Source organism: Balaenoptera borealis (genome assembly GCF_965194805.1).
Source record: "Balaenoptera borealis genome assembly, chromosome: 14".
Taxonomy (NCBI): Eukaryota; Metazoa; Chordata; class Mammalia; order Artiodactyla; family Balaenopteridae; genus Balaenoptera; species Balaenoptera borealis.
The window spans coordinates 59,300,997-59,324,474 of NC_138875.1; the positions used below are offsets into that span (position 1 = coordinate 59,300,997).

At 43.5% G+C, this 23,478-nt stretch overlaps 1 protein-coding gene and 1 long non-coding RNA gene across 2 annotated transcripts in view; one reads left to right on the forward strand and one right to left on the reverse strand.

Annotated features, from left to right (window-relative positions):
• The first annotated feature begins 76 nt into the window (after window positions 1–76).
• LOC309610585 lies at window positions 77–15,715 on the forward strand. The gene is made up of 3 exons (XR_014234058.1): window positions 77–621; window positions 9,147–9,181; window positions 14,081–15,715. It is a non-coding gene; the product is annotated as an uncharacterized lncRNA (long non-coding RNA).
• Window positions 12,209–23,478, reverse strand: part of LAMA1 (laminin subunit alpha 1) — a 152,606-nt gene continuing 141,336 nt past the window's right edge. Inside the window, exons 57-63 of the mRNA XM_082353446.1 lie at window positions 23,333–23,445; window positions 19,903–20,092; window positions 17,857–18,015; window positions 17,201–17,354; window positions 15,805–15,938; window positions 13,194–13,416; window positions 12,209–12,560 (exon numbers count right to left, since the gene is read on the reverse strand). Of these exons, the coding sequence (XP_082209572.1) occupies window positions 12,400–12,560; window positions 13,194–13,416; window positions 15,805–15,938; window positions 17,201–17,354; window positions 17,857–18,015; window positions 19,903–20,092; window positions 23,333–23,445 (1,134 nt within the window). The 3' untranslated portion in view covers window positions 12,209–12,399. The remainder of the gene's footprint in view (window positions 12,561–13,193; window positions 13,417–15,804; window positions 15,939–17,200; window positions 17,355–17,856; window positions 18,016–19,902; window positions 20,093–23,332; window positions 23,446–23,478) is intronic.

Consider the following 23,478-nt stretch of genomic DNA (forward strand, 5'->3'; position numbering starts at 1 on the left):
CCTCGCCCCCGTCAAGCCCTCCCGGGATCTCAGGCCACACCCCGTGACGTGGCATCTGCGCGCGGCCCTCAGCTCCCGGGCGCACATCCTTTCCCGCCACGTCTAGCGCTCGCGGGCCTGACAGGCCTGATAGACGACGCTTCCCGCACTTCAGGGTGTCGCGCGCCCCTCACAACGCTGACCTGGAAGGTGAAGCTCTGAAGAACTTTGCCCCGGGTTTCCCGGTGTGAGAGGAAAGGGCCCCAGAGATCCATGAAACTGCCCAACCCGGCGGGGCCGAATATTCCATCAGGAGTTCAAGGCGGGCGAGGGCCGGGCCTCCGGCGGAGAACGGCGGCTCCTTGGACTCCCGAGACCCGAGGCCCGGAGCGGCCTGTCCGAGGGGGCGGCCCGGCCGCGGAGGGGAACCCAGGCCCCGGCCACTCCGGCCCGGTCCCCCGGCGCCCTCCGGCCGGCCCCCGCGTGTTTCCTCCTCCCGGTTATTTGCACCGTCCCTTCCGCGAGTAAATGACACCCACGGCCCCGTGACAGTGACCGGGAGGCGTGCGCGCGCTGGACCCGGGCTGGGCCGGGGCTGCGGACCCGAGAGGCCGCCGGGGCTCGAGGCGGCGAGGCTTCCAGGTGAGACCCGGGGTCAGGGAGCCAAACCTGGGCCGAGGCGGGCCCGCTCCGTAGGTGAGCGGGGGCCGCGCCCGGTAAGAGCCCGGCGCTGGCGGTGGGAGCTCTGGTTCGGCGTGGTCTGGCCGGTGCCCGGGGGACACGGTGGGGCGTCACCGGCGTCACCATTTCATTACTTTATAATCTCCCTTAATCACTTCTCTGCTGAGCAGAGAAGTGGTCCCGGAGAGGTAACCTTTAGAGTCACCTTGGCCTTCGCTGGTGACCTCAGTGCAGACCGTGTCAGGGGACCCTGGGGTGGACGCTCCATTGAGGAAAGAGGGAGGAAGGGAGGCGGGGGTGGAGACAGCCCTCTGAGAAGCTCAGGTTTCTGGGGGGGTGCTCCTCCCCTCCCGCGTCTCAGCACCTCTGCGCCATCTGTTCTCCTGCCTAACAGCCTTCCAGTGCCATTGCAACCTCCTGCCCCCAGCAGCAGACCCGGGCTTCGTGCTCATCCTTCAGGCCTCAGCATCTCCATCACGTCCTCAGAGAAGCTTCCTCTGGCCCCCCAGAGGACCAGGTTAGATCAGTCCTCCTGAGTCCCTTCAGGCTGCCAGGACAAAAATGCCGTAGCCCGGCTGGCTTATCAACAACATCAGTTTACTTCTCCTAGTTCTGGAGGTGGAAGTCAGAGATCGAGGTGCCAGCATGGTTTGTAATCATATAGTTTTGAGATTTCTTTTAAAAACTTGATATACATCTCATTCATCCTACACCCTACACACTGGATTGTAAACTCTGTGAGGATGAGAGCAAATACTGGTTTTCCTTACCATGGGATTCCTAACATCTGACATGGTGGCTGGCGCGCGGTAGTTGCTCAATATGTATTTATCGAGGGAAGGAATGTTGTCTTTAACACCTTGGAAGTATAAGATCTTGTGGCTCCTTTCTTTTTTTCTGTTGTTCATTATCTACATTTGATCCCTGAGATCCATTTCTGTCATAAACAAAACTCCATCAGCATGACCTTGATTAATAATTTGGCCTAAAAATCCTCCCCTATAGATTACTTTTGGTCTAAGTCATCCAGGGAAAACTTCGTTTGTCAGGTCAGTGCTGCCATTCAGGAAGTAGGTAGCTGTTTCCAAAGGTTTTTAAAACAACATTCGGATTACTTGTGCCTCCTTGTTATTTATTAGGTGTGAAAAGTTTCATAAAGGATTTTGACACTGAGCCTCCTTCCTCCTCTGTAAGGTGGAGAACCTTACATTTACTCTGCCTGCTGCCGGGGTCATTATGGTAACATGAGGTCATATACGTAAGAGCACTTTGAAAATTCTAGAACTCTTTCTAGAACCCTAAAACTCTAGAAACTTGGAGAAATATTTTTGTTATTCTTCCTTTTCAGTAATTGATCCAGGCCCCACTTCTCCAACCTTATGCGTTGTTTACAGCTCACATTACCCATATGGAAGAATGAAAACACACTTTTTTGCTATCCTCCCTTTTAAACTTTGGTTTCTTCTTAAAGACACTTGGTGTCTTCTGAAAGGTTTCTTAAAGGTACTTATAGTTGCAAGTAATCGTTTTATCATCTGTGCAGGAGCTAAGCTCTCTAATGTTTTATTTGCATCTTACAGTAAATGTAATGCAAAGCACATTTTCTAGTCGCTGCTCAATGGCAAGAAAACAATTCATTTGTGGATTGGAATCTTTAGGTATAAAGTGTGCCATTCTTGACTATAGTATCTAAAAGCACATTAATCTTGAAGTATTTCAGCAGGATGCAGACCAGTGCTCACCTAAGACAACCCATGAGAAGTCTTTCTAATCAGGCATAAATATTGCATAGATGGTCTCATTTACATGATATATGCAGTACCTATAGATTTGTCACAAGCCATACAGAAAAATCCATTTCATTACTTTATAATCTCCCTTAATCACTATAATCATACTTAGTGTGGTAATTAAGAGCGAGGGAATAGGGAGAGGTATACAGGTATAAGCACCTCTATTCAGGTTTCACTCTGCTACCTACCAGTTGTATAAGTAAGTGCAAGTTATTTAACTTCTGTAAATGTCTTAACCCAAGGCTGGGAGGATGAAGGTGGCCAGGTGGAAAGTGCTGCTGTCCCAGAGGAAATGGGGATAGGGGCATGGGATGGACATCACCTAAGCAAGTTAGGAGGGGAGTTTGCTTGCACTAGTGTGGCACAGGGTGAAGGGGTAAGGGAAAAGGGAAAAGAAGGATCACTTTTTGGCTAAGCATTCAGCATCGGGGAGAGACTGGAAGCAATAGGGATTAGACTGAGGCCTAGGTAAAACAGGTGACAATGTTTTCCTAACAAAACATGAGAACTTGTGGACAAGTACAAAGGAACTTATGCGGATAGTGTTACTAAATATCTGTAATTTGAATAGTTGGAGAAAGTATGGTATTTATGGAAGCCATACAATCGGAATGATCATTAGGGTGGGCTTGAAGAGATGGCCTTTCCTATCCCTTGGTGTCTGTCATCTTTTCCCCATCCCTGGAAATCAACAAATCTTATTTTCCTCCTTTCTCCATCTTTTCTCTCTTTCTAAACAAGCCTTAATAAGGAAATTAAGAATGTTTTTATTATTAGCTTTTATATCTTAAAGAGTGGGAGAATTGAATATTTTACATTTTTCTTCAAATGTCAACTAAGCTATTATTGTATAGATTCTCAAATGATATTTTCCCCTTTGACTGAAGTCCCCTCACTTCTTTCTAACAAAATGTAAACATCCTTTGTTACTGAGCAAGGGCTTACTGCCCAATGCGCATGGAAGCCAATAGTATTGCACCAGCCTTGAGAAAATAAGAGCTTTATTACTAGGTCCACCAGCAAGGAGAACAGGAGGCAGGGCTCAACTCTGTCTTCCTGATCTTGGGTTTGGTCAAACTTTTATGAGTTAGGGAGGACAGGCTGGTATGCAATTTCTTGCAGTCAGATATATTGCATCAACTGTTGTTTAACTTAACTACTTAAGATTGGTGAAAAGACAAACATTTAAAGATAAATAACAATGCAGTTTATAAGGAGTCCTTTGCAATGCAGTAGATGCCCTAAGGTAAACCATGATTAATTGCCAGGTATATGTGATAAAATAATTCAGAAGTGGGCAAGAAAGGTAGAAGTGGGCTGGGAAGAATTCACATAAGAGGGGGAATTTAAGAATGTCACATGTAGAGAGATGAGAAGAATAAATTTTAGATGGAAAAGTATAACAGGCAAGAGTAATGAAGTGGGAATGAGCCAAAAGCAAAGATCCCATTTTGGCTGGGACAGAGGGCCAGGGAGGTAAGGAGTTTGGGCTGGTCCTCTATAGACTGTAGGGGATGGAACTCTAAGAGGGTGGAATTTATCTTACAGAGCCCTTGAGAGGCAAGAGGGGGCGTAGTGATATAGCAAAGGAGCACTTTAGCAGTGCAAGCAGGCTGCACTGAGTAGACAGCCCCCTCAAGCTGGAAGAGACTGACACCAAGGTGGTAGGATAGGTGAAGTCAGGAGGGCGTGCCTTGGTCTGTTTCGTTCGTACCCCAGGACCAAGAATAGTGCCTCTCATATAGTTATTGCTGTATATGTATTTATTGAATGAGTGGATAAAGACAAAAACTAGCAAATGGAAATAAAGTTGGGAATGCAAAACACATTTTGAAGGGAAAAGCAGTAACACTGGCTGACTCGTTGGATATGAGTATTAGCATTATCCTGACATTTCTAACAGTGGGATAATTTATAACCTATTGAAAGAATGATAGTAGCACCAATAAAAATAGGGAAATCCAGAGATGAAATTAATTGGGTGGGCTAGAGATGGGGAGGAAATAGGCATGTTTGGACAAGGTGAGTCTGAGGTGCTGGGTGACACATCCAAGTGGAAATGCCTCGTAGCAGCAGGAACTGGATTTTGAAGGACAAGTCAGGATTGTGAATATTGATTTTTTGAATCTTTTGGAATACTTTGCACCTCGGATATGTTTGAAACCTTATATGTAGATGAGGTCGAAGTTAAAAACAGGAAAAACAGAAAGACAAAGTCAATATTGGAAATTTGGGGAGCATCCATATTTAGGGGATTGGAAGTGAAATTTATTAACATTTATCTGAGAAAAACACACTGAATGTCTGCAGAGTGTGAAGTCAAGCAAAAATGGAATTTTAGTATTTAAAGAGTATTTTGTACATGATTAAAAACATAATATTAAGGGTGATAGTGATCGATGACCTGAAATGACTGAAATGAGTTCTCAATGATTTAAGATCAGACTGGTAAGAGAAAAAAATATATAACAAAAATCAAGAACCATGTTTTATTTTTTGTGGGGAAAGTGCCCGCGTAGCAATAAATATTCTCTTAGCCAGCCTTATATTCACCTCCCCCGCTTCTAAGCCCACCTCTTCCCAAGCCCTCAATATTCGTTCCCTGGCATATTCTCCTGTTTTCTGCATGGGCGTGTTAGACAGGTCTGAGAAGAATTGTATTTATTTTTTAAAATTTCCTTCCAGAGTGTTTTGGGTCAGATCATATAAGCCTTCTATCTTTTCTTACCTGCTATTTGTACAGGTTTAAAATGACTGCCCTGAGGCCTAGCCAGATCCTCAATCAATTAAAAATTCATTTCTCATCATTTCATAGACAGTAAGTTAATTGGAGAAATCTGAAACACGTGGAAATTTGTAGTTAATACTGACATAAGCAGAGATTTCAATTACCTTGAATATTTCACTTAATGGAGAACTGCAAACCCCCCAGGTCCTTGGTCAGTCATGTAATGTGATTGCAGGGACGGTGTCTTCCCTGCAAGAATGTTCAGTGTTATAAGCGTGCTTTGATGTATCAAATTCAAATGCCCATGTGGAATTTAAATTGAGCCTATTAATAGCCATAGGACTAAAGAGAGAGGATTTGTGTTGTCAACATTTTTAAATTATTTTTTTTACAACTTTATTGAGGTATATTAAGTACAGTTAAACAGCAGATATGTAAAATGACTGGTTTTGATATATGTATAGACCCATGAAACCATCGCCACTAACAAAATAGTCAGCAGTTCCATCACCCCAAAAAGTCTCCTCATGCCAATTTGTAAATCTATTCCTCGCTCCTTGACCTCAGTCATTTTCTAGATTTTTATATAAATGATATCATACAATATGTATTTTTGTGTAAGGCTTTTTTCATTCAGCATAATACTGATATTTCTAAGATTCATCCATGTTGTTGATGTATCAATTGTTTATTCCTTGTTATTTCTATGTAATATTCCCGTATATGAATATACCACACTTTATCAATTCTTGTATTGATGGACATCTGGGATGTTTCTAGTTTTTGGCTACTACAAATAAATCTCCTAAGGATGTGTATCTACAAGTCTTTGTGTAGATATATGTTTTTATTTCTCTTTGATAAAAACCAAGAATAGAATAGAATGGACATGTGGTGGGTGTATATTTAACTTTTTAAAGAAATTACCAAACTGTTTTCCAAGGTGGTTGAACCATTGTACATTCCCACCAGCAGTGTACAAGAGTTACAGTTGCTCAACATCCTTGTGAACACTTCGCCATTCTAGATGGTATATAGTTGAATCTTTTTGTGGTTTTAATTTACAGTTTCCTAATGACTAATGATGATGAGTATCTTTTCTTCTGCATTTGGTCATTCATATTTCTTCTTTTGTGAAGTATCCATTCATATCTTTTGCTCATTTTTAATTAGGTTGTTTGTATTATTGTTGAGTTATAAGAGTTCTTTATATATTCTGGATACAAGAGCAGGACTGCTCCTGATGAATTATCTTTGTTTTCTTTCATCTGAGAATGTCCTTATTTTGCTTTTATCTCTGAAAGATACTTTTATATTTTCACTGGATGTAGAATTCTGGGTTGATAAACTCTTTTCTTTTTGTACATTAAAGATGTAGTTCTGCTGTCTTTTGGCCTTTGGGATTTCTCCTGAGAAATTCATAGATACTTGAATCAATGTTCCTCGGTATGTAATGTGTGCTTTTTTCCTCTAGCTGATTTCAATAATTCTTTAATTATTTTTGGATTTTAGAAGTTTGATTATTGTGTTGAGGCATTGTTTTCTTTGAAATTTTTCTGTATGGAGTTTGCTGAGTGTCTTGAGTCTGTTAATTTATGTATTTCACTAAATTGGAGACTTTTTGCCATTCTTGATGAAAAAAATTTTTTTGTTCCAACCACTCTCTCTTCTCCCTATGGGACTCTAATTATGCTATGTTAGATCTGTAGAAGTTATCTACCTGACACTCTGGGTTTTTTTTCAATCTTTTATCTCTCTGTTTGTTATGTTGGATAATTTTCATTGTTCTATCTTCAAGTTTGCTGACCCTTTCCTTTATCATCTACATTCTGATAGAGTCCATCCAGTGATTTTTTTCACTTCAGATCTTGTATTTTTCAGTTCAGTAATTTTCAATTGGTTCCTTTTTCTATTTTCCATTTTTCTGTTGAGAATTTATATCATTTCATTCATTTCAAATGTGTTTACCCTGACCTTATGTAGCATAGATATAATCACTGCTTTAAGGTTTTTGTCTGATAGTTCCATTTTGAGGTTGGCATTTTTTTCCCCTTGAGAATTGGCCCTATTTTCCTGGTTGTATGTATCAATATGTTGAAAGATTTTGAGTTGTATCCTAGACATAACAAATGTGAATATTATGTATTGTAGACCCTGGGTCCTATTATACGTTACTGAAGAATTGTTGATGTTTTGTGTTTTAGTAAGAAATCGACTAGGTTATGTTCAGACCATAAGTTCTATCCCACTTTCTGTTGGTTATATATCAACTAAAACACACACACACAAACACACACACACACACACACACACACACACACACACACACACACACACACACAAATGCATACCTTTCACTTGACTTCGGGAATTGCTATAAGAGTCAGCAATAATTCACTGATTTGCCTAGTCACTTTATCAGTTTAGGATTCCTCTCCTTTTTCTCCCCAACTTTACTCAATTCCAGTATAACAACGAGAGGAGGAAAAAGTGTTCTCTTTTAGGTTAGCCTATTAAGAAGTGCTTTCTTCAGTTCACTTCTGATCTCACCTAGAAGACTGAAAGATTTTCACAGAGTCTTCTGAGTTTGAACATTTTTTTCCAGCCAGACTTAGTGAGTTTAGCCTGCCAGATGATTTTCCACATTTTGCCTTTCTCACTGGTATTTTTTTCTTAAACTCCATGATCAATTTAATCAAACTTCAAAGGTACAGAATTACATTTTTTTTTTATTTTTACTTTTTATAAATTTATTTATTTATTTTGGGCTGCATTGGGTCTTCATTGCTGTGCACGGGCTTTCTCTAGTTGCGGCGAGCGGGGGCTACTCTTCGTTGTGGTGCATGGGCTTCTCACTGCGGTGGCTTCTCTTGTTGTGGAGCATGGGCTCTAGGCGTGCGGGCTTCAGTAGTTGTGGCTTGCAGGCTCTAGAGATGTTCAGATGTTCTCACCATTCAGATGTTCTCTCTCAAATTCAATACATTCAAAGCTTAAGTTCATAATTTTTCTCAATTTACCTCCTGTCTGTGGAACCACCATTCTCATTGTCTAAGCTCCCAATCTTTTACTGCCTAAAGCTAACGTACTGCTGGAGCCTCTAACATTCCCATACACCTCTCTTGTCCTTTATCACTGCCCTGGTATCAGCCACCACTCAATTAGTGTTGCTCCACTGGCTGACTCAGGCTGCACTCTCCAGCTAGTTTATGATTTCAAATGCACCGTTTCATCACACCACTCTAATGGAAAACCCTGACACTTCATAAGGCATTGCATCCAGTCTCCTTCCTACTTCCTTAACTTTTGGGCTCTCCATGATTAGGCCCCATCCACTCTGTTCTCTCTCCACCTACCCGTTCTCCCACCTGCCCCCCATTATTCCTAACAGTCCCCTTTCTTTCAGCTGGGCGGCTTAGACCCATGTGTCATGGTTCCACACCTCCTCTCTAGACCCAAACAACACCGTACATAAGAAAGCACTTTGTAAATTGTCTGTGGCCCACAAAAGCTGCTGTTGTGCATTCTGCAAAGCCTAGTTGCAGCTACCTCTTTAAACCTTCCCAGACCTGTCTTTCTCATGGTACCACAACTTAGCCCTTGATTTGTAGTGTTCTAAGGTGAGACTACACATGCCTCCTGGCCCACCAATTCTAACAGAGCATTTTATCTATTTTCATCTCAATTTCTGGTTTGGATACTAAATTGGCACTTAATTCATAAGCCTGTGTTGAATATGGTTGTTCCATATCCAGTCACATGTACATCATCCCTAATTATGATGCATCCTTTTAGATATGGTCGTACAGACAATATAGGAAAATCAATAAGGTATTATATAAATCAGGCCTCATAAAGGTTATACCGGCTGTGTAAAATGCATTGGTTAGTTTTCTTTTTCTTGTTGCTGGTGTTTAATAAAGCTTGTCTTTAAACCAACTGATCCTTGCACTTTTTTTTGCCAGCAGGTGTGACTGAGGATTAAATTTCACTGAGGATTAAGGTCAGTGTTATTGGCTTATCCATATGTTCTCCTTCTTTTTGAGTCAATTTTAGTAATATTTCCAAATATATGCCTTTCCATGGTTGGTATCATAACCACACCTTACAGGTAGAAGATTGAGGCTTAAAAACAGCACTGGATACTATGGGAAAAAAGTATGGTGGTTCCTCAAAAAATTAAAAATAGACTTAGACTTACCGTATGATCTAGTAATTCCACTTCCAGGTATATACCCGAAAACATCAAAAGTAGGAACTCAAAGAAATATTTGTTTACTGGTATACAAAGCATTATACACAATAGCCAAAAGGTGGAAGCAACCCCAGTGCACACTGATGGATGAATGGATAAACAAAATATGGTATGTACACATGATGGAATATTACTCAGCCTTAAAAAGGAAGGAAACTAACACATACTACATCGTGGATGATCCTGTAGGACATTATGCCAAATGAAATAAGCCAGTCACAGACAGACAAATGCTGAATGATTTCACCTATATGAGGTGACTAGAGTAGTCAAACTCCTACAGACAGAAAGTAAAATGGTTGCCAGGAGCTGGGGAGAGAGGGGAGCTGAGTATTAGTGTTTAATGGGTACACAGTTTGTTTTGCAAGATGAAATGAGTCTTGGAGCTGGATGGTGGTGATGGTTGCACAACAGTGTTAAAGTACCTAAAACCAGAGAACTATACACTTAAAAATGGTTAAAATAATGGTTAAATAACTTAAAAATGGTTAAGATATGGTAAAAATGTTTTTTTAATACATTTATTTATTTATTTATTTTTGGCTGCGTTGGGTCTTCGTTGCTGCTCGCGGGCTTTCTCTAGTTGCAGCGAGCAGGGGCTACTCTTGGTTGTGGTGCACGGGCTTCTCATTACGGTGCCTTCTCTTGTTGTGGAGCACCGGCTCTAGGCGTGTGGGCTCAGTAGTTGTGGCACATGGGCTCAGTAGTTGTGGCTCACGGGCTCTAGAGCGCAGGCTCAGTAGTTGTGGCGCACGGGCTTAGTTGCTCCGCGGCATGTGGGATCTTCCCAGACCAGGGCTCGAACCCATGTCCCCTGCATTGGCAGGTGGATTCTTAACTGCTGCACCAGTAGGGAAGTCCCAGTAAAAATGGTTTTATGCTATCTATATTTTACCACAATTTTAAAAAACAGTGATGGATTAACAAACAAAGCAAATTCTTGGGCCACCAAAAATAGGTTTTGAAAATAATCTTATGTTTCAATAAAAGCATCATGGGAAAAATTTGATCTTCAACAAATTATGTTGCATGTCTTTTAAGGTGTAGACTTTAAAAAATTTTTTGAATTATTTGGTAGGGAGGGAAGGGGTATCAATCTTTTTAGGCCCTTGGAGCCTGTAAAGTGGGATTGCCAGATTTAGCAAATAAAAAATATATGATATGGAATAGTTAAAAATATGTTCATTGTTTATCTGAAATTCAGATTTAACTGGGTGTCCTGTAGTTTATCTGGCAACCTTATGCTAAAGACCTGAATCCTGCCTTGCTGAGAGAGGTTAAGGAACCAGCATAAGGCCCTGCAGTGAGAGTCAGAGCCAGGTGTCTGAGCTGGAGCCCAGGTTCTTTACCATCATGGGGAGACAGCCAAACCAAGGTGGCTCTACTCGTGCTCTGTAAAGGCCAAAGGGGAGAGAGCTGGGTGCTCCCTTGAGGGGGTCTTCTAAGAGAGGCCTTGGGAATAGTTATAACCACGAAAGGCCCAAACTCTGTTTTAGCTTTATTAATAAGTGGGGAGGGGGAGAGAGGGGCAAAAGCCCATGGCAACTCTACAACCTGCTGTCTGTCCTGGTTTGGATCTTTTCCTCACCCAGTGTGATGAACCAAGGTCTAGAATGTCTGAGCCGTCATCTCCCGCTGTAGATGGTTTCCATAGAAACATGAACAGAAAGGCCACCCACGGCACAGTGAGGGGGCCCCTTGTGCATTTTCACTGCTGAGATGGCAAATGCCCTTTTCCTAATCCAGCTGTCAAGTGAGCTGCCTTAAGTCTGCAGTTGTCTGAATTCCTTAAATTGCCAGATGCTATAGAACAGACAGCACTCCCACAGTTGGCTGCTACCTTTCCTAATTATCTTCATGCAGTTATTATTGGGAAGGAATTGCATCAGCCAGGAGGTGCAGATCGCCACAAGGGTTCAGAAACGTGAGCAAGGCACAGAAGGACAGGGCCCAGGACCACAGTTGTCTTCCTTGTTTATGAAATTAAAATCTCTCACAGAAATAGAAATTGAACCTATCACCTTCCATATTATAAAAGCAGGTCATTTCTAAGAGTGGTAAAGACCTCTCTTCAAGTAAGCATTTGCAAAGTGCAATCATTTTTCTGGAGCAAATGGAATAGTAGCCATTTTGACTCCAGCCATGGCTGCAGAGCAGAACTAAAATATATTTGCAGGGAATTAAATGATCCTTCAGAGATCTTAGTTTAAAACTGCTTAGTTCGTTAAAATATATTTATGGCTTTAAAATTTTCCTTCTTCTGGAATTTACACACATTCTCCGAGAAAAAGTAGCTGATCAAGGAAAACTGTCTCATCCCAAGGAATGAAAATAAAATTAACAGTAAAAGAAGAGCTAACTAGTTATGATGCCACTTTTTTTTTTTTTTGTCTTGCAAAATACTCTGTTAGGTTAGGTCCTTACCAAACAAGGATATATCTAGAGGAGGCTCTGCCTTCTTCCTATGTTCCCTTTGCCCTGTGACTTGCTGGAGTCTGTTTAAAGTGCTTTTGGGGCAAACAGCTGGTGCCCTCTGCTGGAACGTACCCAGTAGTATTATTGAATACTTGTTCTTTGTAGGAATTGGAGCTTAACATCTTGATAAAGAAATGAAAGTATTCATACTCTGCTCTAATCTATTATCGTCTATAGTGATATTTTATTTTTTAAAAGTTCAAAATGCAAAACATGAAATACTGTCAAGTAATCAATAGAATATTCAACATTTTAAAAGTTTCATTTAAAAAACTTTAAAAAAACAGCCAGTGAATTCAATTTACATTTTAAACTATTTAATAGAGGTATTTGTTGTACATGTGGTTTTAGTTTGACATAAACAAAAAATTTCTCTCTGGAAACATTTAACCTGAGTTGGAAATGAAATCTGAACTGTAAAGGTTTTAATTCACCAAATAATTCTCCTCAAAATATAAATGATGATTCCCAACTGAGGAGTTCCCCAAAGTTCAGGACTCAGTCCCAGGACAGGAATGAGGGAAAACTCCTTGTAGGTCAAAAGCTGTGCTGAAGTCATAGGATTGCACTTGTGGGCCCTTAATTAGAGTGAGTTTTCTCAAACAACCCCGGAAGGAGGTCTGGCTGCTCAGGCAGTTTTGCTTTACATCAGCTGTTTAGGAAAGAAGAGAAGATAAATAGTGTTAAATTTTGTTAAATGACATAGGTAGCACAATAGGAACAAAAATAACTTCTTGTGGTTTCCAGATCAAAATTAGAAGAATACTTTTCTACATAAGTGGCTTCAGTGATAGCAGAATTCATAGAAAACTATTAATAAACAATTTTAAGGTATAGTGACTTAAAAAGTCATAAAAGGGATTTTTATTTTATTAACATTTGTATCAATTACTTGGAACATCTAAAATGCATACTTTGAATCCAAAAATCGATGTGAGAGGATAAGACACATGTTTGTCCTCTAAAATGATTACTGACCCCTAAAATGATTCCCAACTTGGGGGTCATCTGGGAAGCTCTTTCTCAGTGAAGTCATCCAGCTTCCTGTACATCACATCTGATGTTCTCGGAGTCTTACCTAGTGATCACCTTATATGTGTAGATTATTTTAATTTTTCCAAGAATTCCTAGGAATTTGAAATAGACTTTCTAAAATGGTAAAGGATTTATCACCCAAGCCATGTATTTTTCTTCATCCCTGTTCTATATCCACATGAACTAATAAGACTTTCCCCAGTGGCAATGCCCCTCAAAAGTGAATGAGCAGAGCAGACGACATACGCACCAGGATAGCCACCAACATAAATGGGATTGTTGGTGTCAGCAGAGGTAGACTGGGTGTGTAGACTTTCAGCTCGAACTGCATTCCCATCGACAATCAGAACCACGCGATGTTTGCTTTTGTTTGCCTGAAGTGTGTGCCATTTTCCATCACAGAGAGTATTGGGAGCTTTGGGTTCGTATGTGGCTGTTATCCTACCAGCACCATTGTTAACATGAAACAAGAGCTAAACAAACAATAGACACAAGCAAATATCTTGGTGAATTTTTCCCTATTTAAGGAACACAGTCCATTCACATAATGTTCTTGGAGTGGAAAAAATCAGAGCATTCTTCTAAAAAGGAGGGCTAACTATGAAAAACAAACAATGGTTTTGAAAAATAGCCTCTTAAGGATTCTGATGCTATCCTATTCCCGAGGTTTCAGAACGGAAAATGGCCACCTCCATGGGAACAAGCCTGAGCCACAATCTTAGCATTGCATCCTCAGATCAGTGCCTCATTTTCAGCACAACAGGAGCCCGTGGGTTTACTGAGGGTGTCAGTTCCTAGAAGTCGCTATAGCACCTGTGAAGGAACATTTACTAACTCCCTTCTGACAAACCATAGATGCTCTACTACAGCAAGTGGTAGCACAAAAAATTGGAGACCTGCAGAAGGTGAGAGGGAAGAATTGTGACTATCCTGTTGTAAGGTTCTTATGCTATATGTGAAGCTACTCATTTCAAGGTAGACTGTGACAAATTAAAGAGATATACTGTAAAGACTTGGGCAACCACTAGAAATATTTTTTAAAGAACAATAAATAATAAGCCAATAATAGAGGTAAAATATACAATACATCAGAAATTACATTTTTGTAACTGTTACACTTCTGATAACATTTTTCAGATGTCACATAAAAATGTGCAAATGGCATTTCCCTGGTGGTGCAGTGGTTAAGAATCCGCCTGCCAAGGCGGGGGATGCGGATTCGAGCTCTGGTCCGTGAAGATCCCACATGCCGCAGAGTAACTAAGCCCGTGAGCTGCAACTACTGAGCCTGTGCTCTAGAGCCTGTGAGCCACAGCTACTGAAGCCCGTGCTCCACAACAAGAGAAGCCACCGCAACGAGAAGCCCACGCACCGCAACAAAGAGTAGCCCCCGCTCACCACAACTAGAGAAAGCCCCCATGCAGCAACAAAGACCCAAGACAGCCAAAAATAAATAAATAAATAAATTTTTAAAAAATGTGCAAATGGATAAAAACAATTTCAAAATTCTTTTGAAGTACAGCTAAGAAAAGATGTTGGCTATAAGCCACAGTGCAGAGCGGCAGCAATAGGATGTAAAGGTACTTTTGTTTCAACATGAAGATGACATAAAGGGGGTGAAGATGACATAAAGGGGGAGAAGAGGTGAAGGACTTGTGACTTTATTATATCCTCCCCACCCCCATTCTAGGATATCCTAGGGGCCAAAGTCCCAGTGGAGAGTAAGTAGGGAAATGTGAGAAACAAGCTAGTAAGTTTGGGAGAATCAAGAGACTTGTTCCTTGCCTTCCAGGAGGCAGTAAGTAGCTCAGGAAGAGTCAAACATCATAGTCCCACAACAACATGAGTTGACCACAGTGCAGTAAAAGTGCATTAGGGAGAGAGAGGACCAGAGAGACCACCACCTTGACTCCCCGTGTCTGATGAGTGGTATAGCAGACCTTCCCAAGTTCTCATCTGGCCCTCTGGGGATAAGGAAGTTATAGAAAACAATTATGTTTTTGTATTAAAAAAATTAGACTGTTGTACATCCATCTTATGGAATACTCTGCAATAAAAAGAAATGAATTGTCGTCGATATTCACAACAAACCTGGATGAACTGCCAGGAAATGAGACAGAGTGTAAAAAGCCAATCTCAAGAGAATACATACTACATGATTTAATTTATGTAACAGTTGTGAAATAACAATCAGAGCGACAGAAAGCAGATCAGTGGTTGCCAGGGGTGAGAGATGCAGGGGGAGGGAGTCAGTGTGGATATGAAGGAGGTGGCTTGAGGGAGCCTTGTGGTAATGGTACCACTGTCCTGATTGTGGTGGTTACATGAAGCTACACGTGTGATAAAATTGTGAAGAGCTACACACATCTCGTAAACACATATAACTAGCATAACTGAAGAACCTCTGTGGATTGAGCCAATGTCAGTTTCATAGATTTGATGTACTAGTTATGCAGTATGCTAACCCTGGAGAAACCTAGGTGAAGGGCGCACGAGAACCTCCCTGTACATTACATTGCAACTTCTTATCATCTATAATGATTTCCAAATAAAAAGTTAACAAATATTAGGGAGAGTGGGACATTAGGTTGGTAACTTACTTTCAGATGGTTTTCAGGGAAAAAAAAAGTTTTTTGTATTGTAGTTGCAGTTTTGCTTTACATTTAATTTCAAAAATATAAAAAATTATTTTTAAAAAGCTTTTTTAGGATTATCTGTTTTTAAATATTAATCAACCTTTTCTCCATTCCATTAAAGTGAATAATTGGAAATTTGGTTCTAGATATGTCGACTGTTTCTTAACTGCTCTGTCTCTGACACTGGGGCGAGGCGGGGGGACCCCATCCGGATTCAGCACCCACCTTGCCATTTACAATCTCTAATCCGATGGCATCCACTTTGGCGCTGCTGACCCCCAGGAGGACACCATTCTCCGAGGAGGTACGAAACTCCAGCGTAATGTTCACATCTGATCGTACTTTGTAGCCTTCTTTAACTGAAAAACCAAGGAAGACCCCCAGATGGTGGTGAGGCCTGCCCTGCCCAGGAAGGCCCAGGCTCAGAATGGCCTCAGGCTGGGCTGGCTGGCTGTGCATTTGGGCTCCTGATGAGGGTCAGGAGAGCTGGCTGCAGCTCTTTCTCTGAATCCAGCTCTACCCCCACCAGCAAGTCATTGCCAACCCCCGAGCCTCAGCTTGCACCTCGGTAGGACGAAGCTGACTAGAGCTGAGGCAGGCACATCCTCTCAGCTACAGCCATGGGGGTAAAAAAATCACAAGGGATTTGATCCACGTAACTCCATCATCATCTATCCAGGAAGAGTGCACTTTATTTTCCCAGTACCTGCTTACTGGGTATGTCATTATTTGCTGAGTACATTAGTCGGAGTCCACACTAGGCTTTCTTCTAATTGAATGAATTTTTCATTCAGGTGATAAAAAAGCTGAGATAGGTTAGGGATATTAGCAATAGCAGGCAGTTGTTACCGTGCCCAGGGCTGAAGGAAAAATGGGAGAAGGTGGTGTTACTAGATCTTGGAAGCACAGAGTGAAGGAAGGAAGCCTGCTGGCTGTCCCCCTCCTCCCTCCCAACCTCAATCTTCCACTAGAGCCTTCCTGGAAGCCCAGGGCAAAGGAGCCCAGAAATTAGTTCCCTATGATAGAAGAACGGGGGCCAGAGAAGCACGGTTCTGAGTGCAAACAGGAAGTTAACCAGCAAAGCAGGCATCTAAAATGGGGAGAGAATGTAAGATATATTACAAGGGCTAGTTCTAAACCTTGAGGACTCTACATTCTAAGGCATTTTTAGATATTTACATTCCTCTACTTATAACTGATTAATATTTCAACAGTCTAAATGGAGTTAATTTCTTCATCAGATCTGACTCACATTTGGCTGGCTGGTCCAGACATTTTATGCTACTGATTTTGAATTCAAAGGTCCTAATTAACTTGGACAGGAAAAGTATGCCTTATGTAAATTTGGGGAAAGTACAGATGAAACCAGCACCACATGTTGCACTCTGTCTGGAGTGGCACCACTCCTGGTGGGAGGAAGCCATCTGGATAGCACAAGAGGTGAGAAGGCTTTTACACTAGAAGCTGAGAAACCAGAATACACTAGAACAATTCACGAAACATGGTCTTGCTGCAGCTTGTGCAGTGGGTCCTGTCCTATCATATAATTCTTGGATCCATATCATCTTAAGAGTGCAGGTGCGTCCCAGAGATTTCTTTCAAGATTGTTGATAATACATACCAAGGGCTGCATATCCACTTCCTTCAAAGAAAGTTCCTTCCTGGGCCGCTGTATAACACCTGTTTACTGCAAATGCAGACACTGGGCTGTCCTTGTCCAGCTGTTTGCTGTTCACTGTCACCTCCCCAATGCAAGCGGGGATGCTGTGGGTGATCTGAGCCAAATGATGCAGGAGTAGATGATGGTGAGGACAACGAGAAGGGCAAGCACAAATTTTCCCTACACTTCGACAAAACACATTAAAATACTACCTTTCGGCTTTAAAAATCTAATTGCCACAATACTTCACATGAATGTCTAACTTAAAGCTACTATAATGTAGTAAAAGGGTTTTATATTATTTTGAGTAAATATTGTGGAAATCAAGAATGTGGGGTTTTCTAATCTGCAAATACAAATTTGCCAGACTTTCCTGCACTGTACTGGGGCTAAGTGGCTGTAGAAAGGGAACTGTTTGTTAACTAACCAGCAGGAAGGCTGGTTGGGCTTCAAGGAGGAGCTCCAACACACAATCTAGGAATGTGGTTTCAAAGGCTTGCATCTTGCAGCCAAGCCCTGGGCCCAAACAAGATAATTTAAACATAAACATATTCCTCCACAAAACAAACACAACCACAATAAAGGCAAAATGGGCCCACAGAGAAAATGCTGCTTACATTTCCAATGTTCCTGGCCCTGTACTCGGAGGGAAGGCCTCCTAGGTACAGCTTTCCTTCCACATCCAACGTAGTAGCATCTCCCCCCGTGGTCACCATGGGTGATTCCTGGCCGTCAACCGTCATGAAGCCCTTCCTTTTAAAGTACTCTGTCTTGACCTAGAGCAATGTGAAAACATGCATAATTTCTAAGGAATCTGAGAAATAGCAGTAATAACCTGAATGAAATCCTAAAGGATGGCTTAGGTTTTCACACAGTTGGTGTTGAGCGGAGGCTGAGCCTGGAGCTGGTTAGAACACAGCATGCTCTAAAAACAGAAATACAAATCAATGGAACAGGATAGAAAGCCCATAGATAAACCCACGCACCTGTGGGCAACTAATCTATGACAATGGAGGCAAGGATATACAATGGAGAAAAGACAGCCTCTTCAATAAGTGGTGCTGGGAAAACTGGACAGCTACCTGTAAAACAATGAAATTAGAACATTCCCTAACACCATACACAAAAATAAACTCAAAATGGATTAGAGACCTAAATGTAAGACCGGACACTATAAAACTCTTAGAGGAAGACATAGGAAGCACACTCTGACATAAATCACAGCAATATCTTTTTTGATCCACCTCCTAGAGAAATGGAAGTAAAAGCAAAAATAAACAAATGGGACCTAATGAAACTTAAAAGCTTTTACAAAGCAAAGGAAACTACAAACAAGATGAAAAGACAACCCTCAGAATGGGAGAAAATATTTGCAAACGAATCAACGGACAAAGGATTAATCTCCAAAATATATAAACAGCTCATGCAGCTCAATATTAAAAAAACAAACAACCCAATCCAAAAATGGGCAGAAGACCTAAATAGACATTTCTCCAAAGAAGACATACAGATGGCCAAGAAGCACATGAAAAGCTGCTCAACATCACTAATTATTAGAGAAATGCAAATCAAAACTACAATGAGGTATCACCTCACACCAGTTAGAATGGGCATCACCAGAAAATCTACAAACAACAAATGCTGGAAAGGGTGTGGAGAAAAGGGAACCCTCTTGCACTGTTGGTGAGAATGTAAATTGATACAGCCCCTATGGAGAACAGTATGGAGGTTCCTTAAAAAACTAAAAATAGAATTAACATATGACCCAGCAATCCCACTACTGGGCATATACCCAGAGAAAACCATAATTCAAAAAGACACATGCACCCCAATGTTCATTGCAGCACTATTTACAATAGCCAGGTCATGGAAGCTACCTAAGTGCCCATCGACAGACGAATGGATAAAGAAGATGTGGTACACATATACAATGGAATATTACTCAGCCATAAAAAGGAACGAAACTGGGTCATTTGTAGAAACGTGGATGAATCTAGAGACCGTCATACAGAGTGAAGTAAGTCAGAAAGAAAAACAGCTATCGTATACTAACGCATATATATGGAACCTAGAAAAATGGTACAGATGAACAGGTTTGCAAGGCAGAAATTGAGACAGATGTAGAGAACAAACGTATGGACACCAAGGGGGGAAAGTAGCGGGGGTCAGGGGGTGGTGGTGTGATGAATTGGGAGATTGGGATTGACATGTATACACTAATATGTATAAAATGGATAACTAATAAGAACCTGCCGTATAAAAAAATAAATAAAATTCAAAAATTCAAAAAAAAGAACACAGTGTGCTCCAGAGTCCTAGTCACAAGGACACAAATGCCATGATGTCAGGTTTGGCCCATTCATGCCACCCTGGGCTTGATTTACTTCTCATCAAGCCAAGGACATTACTGGTGCCTTTTGTTCATTCTACCAATGTTTGCTGAGTGCCTACTAAGTGTCAGGCACTGAGTGAGGCCCCGGGGATATTTCCAGAAGCAGAAAAGGTCCCTGCCCGCAAGGAGCTTACATTCTATGGGGTAGATATCAGACACAAAGCAAGCTGGAAATCAAAGGGGATGATCCCACTACCGTGAAATGGAGTGGACACTAGGGACAGGTGGAGCAAAACTCAGAACGAGTGATCACAGCTTCCTGAGAGCGTACCGTGTGCCACTGGCCGTCACTGAGCAGCGCAGGGTGTGAGACTTTTGTCCTGCCCTTCCCAAGATCGAACATGAAGTGGAGGCGGCCCCCGTGCAGCTGGAGCGTGGCGTAGTCAACCTGGTTCTGATGAGCCATGTAGTAAACCAGGCCACTGGAGGCGAACGTTCGGATACTTAGCTGGACCGAGAGCCTGGAGGGAAGCAAGAGCTCAGCTCTCAGGAATATGCTTTCACTTTTACTCTTTAAAATAACCTCAAAGAGAGGCCCCAATAAGTATTTCAACATTTATATTTAACATCTCAGGTCATTCATCCCTTCATCTACTTATCCATTCATTCAACTCATGGTTACTGCGTACCTCCACCTGCCAGGAACGGTTCTAGGAGCAGAGGATCAGGCAGTGAACAGAGGAAGGTCCCTTCCCCCCTGAAACTAATACCAGAAATATATCAGAGGGTTAAAACTGGGTCATGTGAAGGCCCAAGTGGTGGCTACATTAAGTAGTCAGGGCAGGCCACTCTGAAAGGTGGTTATTTCTAAGACCGGAATGAAAGACAGGAGGAAGCCCCACAAACCTCTGCAGGAAAGCCCTGCATTTCGTTTTCAGACAGTGCAGAGTATGTGAAAACAACTGTTTGATTCTGGTGGTCGGCCGGGAATCCCCAAGGGGGCCACGTGGGAGATGGCACCATATAGGGGTGGAGGAAGGTTTCGTCTGGGTGTCTTCCCACAGAAGGGGGCACAGGGTCACTGAGGCACACGGGGACAGGGGAAGGAGAGCATGGCGGATTTCAGTGTAAGTGCAGTGGGAAGTCACGGGAGGGTTTTAAGAAGGGGGATGGGCATGGCTGGATTTATATCTTAAAAAGAACCTGTGATGCGAAGAGCAAATCAGATGGGGCCAGGGTGACAGCAGGTGTCAGGCTGGCAGCTGTTACAAGAGTCCACAGAGGCCAGGTTGGGGCTCAGACCAGGGTGGTTGAGGGGGGGATGCGGAGGAGGTGAATGCATGAAATGTTCTGGATGAAGAAGCCTCAGGACTTGCTGAGGGACTGAATTTGGAGAGCAAGGGAAAGAACAAGCTCTAGGTGTGGGCCTTGGGCAGCCAGGTGAATGGTGGTGACGCCTACAGAAATGCCGGTTTCGGGGCGACGGTGAATTCTCTCTCCGTGCATTGAGGTTGAGAGGCCTGTCCCCGTCCACGTGGAGATGTCCAGGCAGTTGGGTGTACAACCCCTGAGTTCTAGGTGGGGCTCAGAGCTAGCGATGTGGGTGCTGGTGCGAATAGATGGCATTTCACAGCCACTGGAACACAGGAGGCGCCGTGGAGGGGAGGCGGGAGGGGCGCCGCTCCCTCTGATAGCAGAGCAGCCGGAGGAGGAGACTGAGCAGCGGGCGGGGCGGGGGTGAGGGGAGCGTGGGGCCGCGGCCGCGAAGGACGCAGAGGGGCCCAGGGCGCTGATGCCACTGAGCGCCTGGAGGGGGCGGCACCACCACACACGGACGTGGCCGCAGCAGGGCTCCGACAACCTGGCGAGGAGCGAGGCGAGGCTGACCGGGTGGGGAGAGGAGGGGATGGGAGGCGGGGAAAGACAGCCACATAAGGCAACTCTTCCAAGACATTTCACGGTGAAGCAGAGCCGGGATACTGAGTGGGGTGGGCTGGGGTGTGCAGTGTACCGGAGCATTTCTGTTTAAAAGCTAGGAACTCCTAGAGAGGAAGTCGGTGCAGTGGTCACAAGCACCTGGGTGGGAGTCTGAGCAGGTGCCTCAGTTTCCTTGTCTATAAAATGAAGATAATACCCTCCTCACAGGATAATTATGAGGACTAAGTTGGGGTTTGTGTGTAAAATACCGAGATGGTCTCTGGTACAAGTGTTTGCTCCTTGGTTGGTCTCACTGATGACTGGGTGATGGAGGTGATTCTGTGTGCTGACAGGATCAGGTATGAAAGAGGGAGAAATGGATGCTGCCCGTGTCCTGGGAGGAGGGGTGACGGCTCCAGTGGGCAAGACGAGGACCCTTCCTCCATGTGGCAGGGGAGGGGCGGGGGGACAAAGGCAGGGTGCGCCTTCTGATGGTGGACAGAAGAACGGGCTCTTCTCAGTGAGGCAAGACAGCAGCTGGGGCATGAAGGGAGCTGTGGGGATGCATAGAGTTTTGAGAGAAGAAACTACGAAAAATAAAAAATGTGAATGTATTAGAGAAGTATACTGGCTTCCCAGATGTATGGAGTTTGGAGGTTCCATCTGAGATCTGTGGCCACAGCTTTAAAGTCGAACCAGGTAGGAAAAAGAGATGCATCTCTGCAGCCCTGACCACCAGCTCGGGTTCTGGCATGGATTAGGCCCCGTATGGGCTTTACCTGGGGTCACAGTGAAGAGATGAGAGGGTTAAGGGAGTTTGCAGAGGAACACCTGTAATAAAGGCATCAAGCCTATCTGGGTAAGGGGGTAAACTGTTCTGTGGGAGATAGAAAACGTGTGATGATGGTGAGAAAGCAAGAGGGCTCAGGGGTCTTGATGCGGTTGAGGGACTGCTGGAGCCGGAAGTAAGGAGGAGGAAGAGGGTTTAGTAGGATGCTTAAGGTAGAGCGTGTGGAGGTGGGGTGGGTACTTATGAAGTACTCAAGGGTGTGAGCCTGGGGAGAGGGTGGCTTGGAGGGAAGGACGAAAAGACAGATCTAAGCCAGAGGACCTCAAAGATGGGGTGCTGGGCAGCTGCTGAACTCATGGGGAACGATGGCAGGGGCTGCAGGGAGAAGACACTGAGCCGAGATGTGTACTGGGGCGGTGAGCTCAGATGACACAGCAGAAGCACAGAGCATGGCAGGTCTGAAGGTGCAGACCTCAGGGCTGAGTCACAGGAGGAGTGGGGAGGACTGTGGGTCCTGAGGAGCCTTGGCCATGAGATCCCTGGGGTGTGAGCCGGCTTCACCAAACGAAGAAGGGTACCTGGGACAGGCATGTGTGAGGGCCGGGGGAACGTGCAGAATGGTGTGGGTGTGGCACCAGGAATTTGGGGGCACAGTGAAAGTCTGGGTAGGCAGTTTCATCAGATTAGTGAATGCTTACTGTAGAATAGGGTTCAAAGGCCAGATGATCGATCCAGAGAACCTGGGATTCCAGAAGGAAGAGGGATTTAGATGCCTACGTGCTTTCCTACACACACAGAGAGAGGCAGCAACCAGCCATCATCAAGATGGGGTAAAGACAAACCACAGAACCCCACTTAACCATGTTTACGCATCTGAGGTCCACAGAGGCTGCCTTCCTCTCTTTGCCCTCTCACTGCTGCCATATGGTGGCAAGTTGAACACTCCATGCTGAAACACAAGAAGCTTCTTCTAGAAAAGACCCATTGCTGAAGCACACGTCCTGGATTCATCTAGCAATGAGATGGCTCATGAGGACGTTAGAGCAGTGCCTACCTCTTTCTGACAGCCAGCTGATTGAAGGGCAGCACCACGTGGCTGCCTTCTGCGAGGCCGAACTGGCGGGCGTTGGGGACGTACTCCGGGGCTCTGTCCACGGCACACAATGCCTGTAAGAGACGCACACGGTTCTCAGCCATGCA